The sequence below is a fragment of the Nothobranchius furzeri genome, chromosome 4 (assembly GCF_043380555.1).
Source record: "Nothobranchius furzeri strain GRZ-AD chromosome 4, NfurGRZ-RIMD1, whole genome shotgun sequence".
Classification (NCBI taxonomy): Eukaryota; Metazoa; Chordata; class Actinopteri; order Cyprinodontiformes; family Nothobranchiidae; genus Nothobranchius; species Nothobranchius furzeri.
Genome location: NC_091744.1, coordinates 77,738,636 through 77,746,152, shown reverse-complemented (window position 1 = coordinate 77,746,152; position 7,517 = coordinate 77,738,636). Strand labels below are relative to the sequence as shown.

Here is a 7,517-nt window from a genome sequence, read left to right as displayed (position 1 = left end):
GCCTGTTCTGCTTTAATACAAAGAAAAGAAGCGTTTCACTTAAAATAATACAAGATTGGGTTTATTTTTTCCTTTTTTTTAGCAAATTGCCAGTTTATCATTTCCCTATGAAATGTCCTCGTTCATGTCTGTTCAGGTTAAATTGAAATGCATCCCTTTTACTTTTAACTTTTTTTTTTTGCCAAATGTTGAGAAGTCGGCCTTTCCATGAAGGAGTTTGTTTTTAGGTAAGTATGGCGCCAAACGGCAGCAGATCCAGAACATTTCTGTTACATCCACATTTTCTTTTCCATGTTCATCTCATTAAAAAAACCGAGGTACAAGGCAGGGCTTTTTTTTTCTCCAAAATAGATGTCATATATATATATACACATACATATATATATATAGCAATCATATATACACATTCATACATACATGTACTAATTTGTGTGATGCAAAGAACAAAAATGTACACTTTTCTTACAAAATCGTAACAAAGACTGGAAAGTGTTTGTTTGCTCTTGAGCAAAGTTGGTGTTAAAGTTCAGCCGCGGCGAGAAATCCTCCACAAATGTAGACTCTCGTATTTCTGTCCTTGTTTGGTCGGCACAGAAGTCAAAAGACGGAGACGAACGGAGAAAGAAGGAACAGAAAAATGGTTGGTAGTGCAAATACAGACGCTGGAGAAACGATGGATACAGACAGAGGGCTAAAAAAGATGGAATTAAAAGGACTGCATGAGGGAATGATGCGTAAACTCAAGAAATACAGAAAGAAGGGGAAAGAAAAAACACTCGGGGAGTGTTCATATAAAAAAGCACAAAAAATTTTGTGTTCTTTTATTACTAAATATAGTGCAACAATAAACATTGCATTTCTTTCACCCCTTCACTTGTGTATGAGAATGCTAACAGCCTTGTTTTCCACCTGCTTGTGTTCTTAACACTTGCTGTAAATAAGAGGTGGAACCTCTGTTCTGTCCCCGTCCCGTGCCACAAAGTTAGTCCTCCTCGCCGAGAGGACGCAGGCTTCTGATTCAGAGACGTAAACAAAACACAGACCCTGCTCAAAACAAGAGAAAGGAAAAAAAACAAAACAACCTGAAACACAGAGTAATAAAAACGGAACAAGTGTTTTGGGGTAGAATTTAAGTTCAGAAAGGCAGGACAGCTTTAATGGTGATCACAACCCCTGCAGTCTAACAGCCAAATCCTGGAGGAATAAAAACCACAGCGCCGGTGCTGGGCGTCAGCTCTGTGTGCAGGAACAGCTGCTTGGGCCTCAGAAGGCCTGCTGGGCTGGATTGTAGTTGAACGTCGTCGGAACGTGAGGCCTCTCTTCTAGCTTGTCGTACTCCAGATGAAATTCCTGAGAGATTTGGGCAGAGTTTAGACTAATCCACAACCAGTACAAAAAAAAAAAAACACTCTCAACTTAGCAGGTCTTACCTTGGCAACTTTCCTCCAGTTAAGACAATCAAAGAAGTAGTAGGTGCCCCTCTCGTAGGTGTTGGTCTTGAGTGTGGGCTCCATGCCGGGTGCTCTTGTTATCCAAACCCGCTCCTCTTTGTGGTACCTCCAGTCCCGATTAAAGCTGGAGACGGGAGAGTAAGAGAATCCGGATTCAGTCCCTGAGAACATCACATCTCCTGATCCCTCTCGTTTTGGATGTTCGGTGTAATAAAGGCCTACTTACAGCTCTACTGCTGCCAGGATCTGTAGTAGATCGCCACCATTCATGTAGTACAGGTAGAACAGCAGGTCTTCACCATACCGGGCCAACTTAATCGCCGCCAACTAGAGACAAGACGGTAAGGAATGTTAGTTTAATGCTAATAAAAGTGTAAAAGTGCTATAGTCGTGCAGCTGTGCATCACCTTGTCCCTTATATGAATGTTGGTCAGATACTCCGAAGGAACGTGGAAGTCTGGAAGCACAGGTACAAGTTACGCTGTTTGCCTTTTGAGTTAAAGCGGCACTGACAATCTGTCTTACCGATGTCCTGAGGTCGACATGGTGACGAGGCCCAGGGAGAGGCAAACTTGGGGTACAAGTTTCTATTGAAGAGAGAAGGCTTAAAATCAGGAGAAGCACACATCCTTAAAAACAAAAACACTTTGCTCTGGACCCCCAAAGCTTGGTTTACGCTTGACGCATTCACTTTCCACGCGGTGATGCGGCTCGCGGATGGAACGCGCTTCACAACTCGCAGCGTGTATGGTTCATGCGGCTTGTCTCTGCGGTGAGCCAATATTCTCCCAAACTGAACGGAGCAGCGTGGAGCTCTAGGCATGCATCCAATACTACACCATAGAAGTAAAAATTACTGTTTACAACATGGCATTCCAGCATTTTTAACAGCGTCCTCGTCTTTTCCGACAGTGCGAGCTATTTCTCTCCAAGAATTTTTAACAACATGTTGATCACGGTGATCTCTGAGAGCTGAATCATACAAATGTCTGTATTTACGAACCTCTGCCATACTAGTTCTTGCCGGTCCGCCATGTTTTTCCGCGTCCGTCCGTCCACGTGGTTAGAAATTTTCCGAGGTGCGCGTTGCGGAAATCTTGACCCGTGCGGAGACGCGGTGGAGGGGCGTGGTTGTTAAAATGACGCAACTTCTCCGCGCGTAGTCGTACGGACCTCGCGGACGCGTCAAGCATAAACCAACCTTAAAGGCGAGCGTTTCTGTGGAGGAACAGCTCTTACTCTGGTGAGTTGAGATTGAGTCCCAGCGTGGTGAGGTCATTTCCTAGCGCCAGATGGACCAACCCCGGATCGGTCTCCGCTGCTCGTATAAACGTCAGCAGACCGATCATCCCAAACTGATCCGTCACCATTCCTGAGGGAATGTTGGTAACCCGACCTGCAGCGGCAGAACCATCCAGACTCAGTAAACCACACATCTACCGATGGACTCTGATCTACAGCAAATACTCACTGTGGAACCAAATCCTTATTTCTAGACTCATTTGTGCACACATCGCAGAGCAAACAATTACACCGTCTCATAGTAGCTTATCCAATACTGATTTAACCCAAAATACAGGGGAGAGAGCCCAACTGCCTCACCCAAGCTGTGTGATTAAGAAGGGATGTCTCAGAGGAACTGGAGCGATACGATTGGCTGTGAAGTCTCACCATCTGGTAACACCTTGATGCCTTTCTTCTGGTTGTTGTTCTGTGCGGAGGCCGTCTTGTCTCCGGGGAACTTGGGCCCATCTGTGCTGGACGTGCTCTTGTTTGTGGAGTTCAAGTTCTAAAAACGGAGAAGAGAAACATAAAACTCTGCGGGAAAGGTTCCTGATCGGCGCCCCGACACAAACGCAGAAACGAGAATGCTCACTTACAGTTTTACTGTCGTCGTTGTTCAGTGTGGTGTCCTTATAGTTCGACCCAGGCAGCGCAGGAAAGTCCTCGTTATGGATGGAGAAATCTTGTGTCTGTTCAGTTGATGGCTTTGTCACCATGCCAACTTAACGATTTCCCAGAGTAAAACAGTCACATAAGTGACAGCACAACTCCAACAGAAGCAACTAGTTCCACTGCTGAGATGACAAATCTTTAGGGGATAATTGGCTTACCGTATGGAGCACGTCCAGCTAGCGGGTTGGACACCGGTGTTGGATTTCCCGTCCCTTCCCGTCGACTCCTGTCTGCTAATGCGGGGAAGTCTGACAGATCCAGTCCCATCACGCTGTCGCTCCCATCTGCAACAGCATGTTAACACACTCTCTATAGTAATACGTACTAATCGCTACTGCAGCAAATAAAAACCATACATTTTGTCTTTAAGATTGATAAAATGCATACATTTATTCTTTTGTTTTCATTTTTGTGCTGCTCAGATTTAAAACCAGACTTTAACATAAACACATTCTACTGCAGAGCCAGCAGTTGTTCACTAACTCCACTGCAACATGAAGCTCCGTGACACTTTGCAGCCTTTCGAAATTCAAAAGAAACTACCCACCTGTGCCGTTGAAGATGTTGCTTGCTAACGCGTTGTTCATCCCAAACGCCTGATTGCGGTTCATACCAAACCCTGACATGCTGCACGGAGAAGATAAAAGACCGGTTCTTCAGCCGGTGTCCACAGAGGGATGTTGATAAACGTAAGGATTTTAAAATCTACCTGCTTATGGTGCACAGCTGACGTGACGGCTGCTGTTTGGGCATACAGATGATGCTAGGTGAGCTGCGGTTGGGGCTCCCGAGTCCTGAGCTGCTCATACTATTGGTCCTGCTGCTCAGCCCGATGCCTTGACCAACCTGAGAGTGATTTAGTATGTTCCTGGAACTCATCGGTAACGTGCCTCTGCAAAAACACATTTAAGAATGAACATTTTGTTGCAATTTTACAATTATTAGTAGCAGAAACACAAACCTGCTCGGCGACGGCGGGGTATGGAGTGACATGGTGGGGACGCCTGTTGTTGGGGTGATATGACTTGGTAGCTGCGACCCTTGCGTGAGATTTCGGTTTAACTGAGGTGTGCTGTTTCCCAAGCTTCTAACGGGGAAGCCAATTGCACCTGGACAAAAAAAAGAACCAAGTTAATCCAAAATAATATTAAATAATCCAGACAGAATTCTTTGCATTGTATGATCAGTCCACGTCTACTACTGATCTGTAACAAATGTGAAACTAGTTCATTCTGTGGTACAAATAGAACAGCAAATACTAACTTTGTGGACCGTACAAACTTGGACCGAGCTGTGACAGCTGACCAGACGACGGTGAAGGAGAAGACAGTATCTGGACAATAAGATTCACAAACAAGAAAAATAATCAGAAAAACTCCCCATCAGATAACATGACCACACAGAAATATGACGAGACTTACATCTTTGTCGGATCGATGTGGGAACATCGACCCCTGGCTGTAATACATTTCATCTGGGAAGTCATTGTCGACGGCCTCGACGAACTCTGGAAATTTCTTTCTAGCACCAAACATGCCTTTTGTCACCTAAAGAATGAGGGAACTTTAGTAAAGGTGGAGACTAAAGGGGGCAAAATAAATGAGACAAGATCATCGAATTAACAACTGGAGTTTGGAGGCCAGATTAACTTCTCAAACTCATTTTTTAAGATATTCCTGAGCCCTGTTTGTCGATCTCTTTCTCTGGCAAGCCACGGCAACTTGGGCGCTGCTCCAGCCCAGAAGACTGTGGTAAATAATACTCAGCTTTTCAGACACACTTAGGTTTTCAAATCACAACATCACAAAACAAACAGAAAATTAATTTTAAGCAGAAACCACCACAAAACAAGTATGTTTCCTGTTAGGCTGTGGCAGACTTTCCATTAACCTTTTACATGTGCTTTTGAAGAACAGTCTTTCAACTTTTTGTGAAGTTTTTCAAAGTTTGGCTTTAGATTTTTATTATTTTTCCCAGTATTTTTTTTCTTACATGACCATTACACTAAAAAACAAGAGAAGCTGAGTAGAAATAAATCTCAAGGCTTAAAATCTACACCTGATAACTAACGTCCAAAAGTCACGTCTTTTTATAAATAAGAACTTTTCAACTAATAGGAGGCTGGGAATCGCTTAGGAGGAATTCAAATATAAATTTAAACTGCCATCTTGATCATTTTTGAAGATCTTAAATACAAAATATAGAAAACTGTTTCGTTTTGATGGGACACGGAGACAGATGTGGCTCAAAAACAAACAATAATTAACGGAAAGTGATCAACTACGCCGACTCAATAAGGCTAGGTGGATTATGAGTGAAAAAGCAATTAATGTTCAATAAGAAAATTCAGAAAGGTTTACGAAATTGTCCTCAAATCTAATTTATTACATAGATGACATTTGAAAAACACTGACATATATAAATGTTGGAGAAATTAAACAATAGTTTAGTTTTTAGCCCAGGTGGTTATTAACTTTCATTTGACAGCTGAATTTGTTGTAATATTCATGAAAACTTAGTGGGAGTGAAAACTATAACAGCAATGCTAACATGTTAGTTAGCCGAAACTAAGTAGCTAACGTTAACATGCTAGGTGTTTTGTTAGCTTAGTTTCAGTTTGTGAACGAGCCACTTTAACCGTGAGAATAGTGGAAGCGTTTACGTTACAAATCACCACGATTTAACGATCCAGCAGCAGTCTGTATTTACCTGCAATAGTCTCTGTGTTTCTATATCTACAGTCAGTTGTCCGTGTTATCGGCTACGCTCCGTTTGCAAGCACCTGCAGCGTTAGCAACCCGCTGATGCTAAAGGCTAACGAGCTGCCACGGATCAAAACGAGAGAAACCCAGCTCAAAGCTCCAGTCGAGAGGTCACGTTTATACAACACCATCCGACAAGACTGATAATAAGTAAAATAGGCTCACCGCATCAATTTCCCTTCGCTTCGTTAGATCCAAGATGGCTGTGTGTACTTCCAGTGGAAAGAGCCTTTACCCTCTGACCCTGCTGACCACTTCCGTACACAAACCCGAGCCGGCTGCTGGTGTCCTCAACCATACACATGTAAATGAACATACGTTTATATATATCTATGTCTTCAACGAGCGATCGCATCTAAAATCACAAATATTCTAATAATGATGAAGATTTTACAGGGAAAAAAAGAAAAAAATACAAATACTGGATTTGACTGTGATGTGTTTTCTGTTACAATTAGAGTGAAATGTTAATTTAACCTTTAAAATAGCATATAAAGTAAAAAAAAATTAACAAATAGAGCCATCTGTAATAAAATTATGTGTGATTATCGGTATTCCTTTTTCACCTTCTTGCAAAATTGCACGTGTTTGTAATTTAATTGCATTTGACTCATTTTGACCAAAAATGTAATCAGTTATAAAAGAAAAGAAAGGTTTCTTTTACCCTGAAGTCTCATTAAATCCTCACTCACACATATAGGGAAAGAAGAAGTTTCTCCCTCTTGGCCTTTTTCCCATCCTTTGGTTTATAAATCTATTATTTAAACAGATACTTGAACTAAACATTATAAACTACATTATTTGAGAATTGTGTTTTATATCTGAACAACTCTGAGTTTTAGTCTTTTTTGCCCTAATAATTCTCAGCTGCTTGTTGACAATTTTTCCCCCTAAAAACTAATTTATTTTTGTTGTTAAATGCAGTAAAAATCATTACTGTTGAACTAATAGTTTATTACCTCACTCCCACTTTGGACAATAAAAGAGCTGCATAGTTCTGAACAAGAACGTCTCTAAAACACTATATAATGTATTAATTCATTGTTTTGCCAAATAATTAAATCAGATAAACTCTAAACACCTCAAAGTATTACACCTTATGTAAGTATAAATAAAGAATAAAGAAAGGTTATTATTAAATTATTTCACTTGAATGCTTATATTCTGATTTGAAGTTTGTATATTTTGTATATTTAAACTTTGAGTGAAATAAAGAATTGAATTGAAAAAAAAATTAAGGAAGATTTACAGGCCTTTTAGACATTTGTTTAATCATAGATTTTATGCTTTTCTAATTCGCCCAAATTAATAAAGCCTTATTATGTTAAAAACGCAAGCATTGTTGCAG

At 41.1% G+C, this 7,517-nt stretch overlaps 1 protein-coding gene across 2 annotated transcripts; it reads right to left on the bottom strand.

Moving 5' to 3' along the window:
- Positions 1-786: 786 nt before the first annotated feature.
- cnot2 (CCR4-NOT transcription complex, subunit 2) lies at positions 787-6,439 on the bottom strand. Of its 2 annotated transcripts, none has more exons than XM_015964920.3 (15): positions 6,335-6,439; positions 4,829-4,954; positions 4,671-4,740; positions 4,369-4,516; positions 4,117-4,299; positions 3,955-4,034; positions 3,566-3,691; positions 3,332-3,456; positions 3,123-3,240; positions 2,691-2,847; positions 1,977-2,038; positions 1,859-1,908; positions 1,678-1,778; positions 1,431-1,575; positions 787-1,350 (listed from the first exon to the last, which is right to left on the bottom strand). In XM_015964920.3, exons 2-15 carry the CDS (start codon positions 4,940-4,942, stop codon positions 1,264-1,266), a joined length of 1,566 nt encoding a protein of 521 aa, XP_015820406.1. In that variant the 5' UTR covers positions 4,943-4,954; positions 6,335-6,439; the 3' UTR covers positions 787-1,263. The 2 variants fall into 2 exon arrangements, with proteins under 2 accessions (XP_015820406.1, XP_054589235.1); XM_054733260.2 differs by lacking the exon at positions 6,335-6,439 and adding an exon at positions 6,117-6,249.
- Between the last annotated feature and the right edge of the window lie 1,078 nt (positions 6,440-7,517).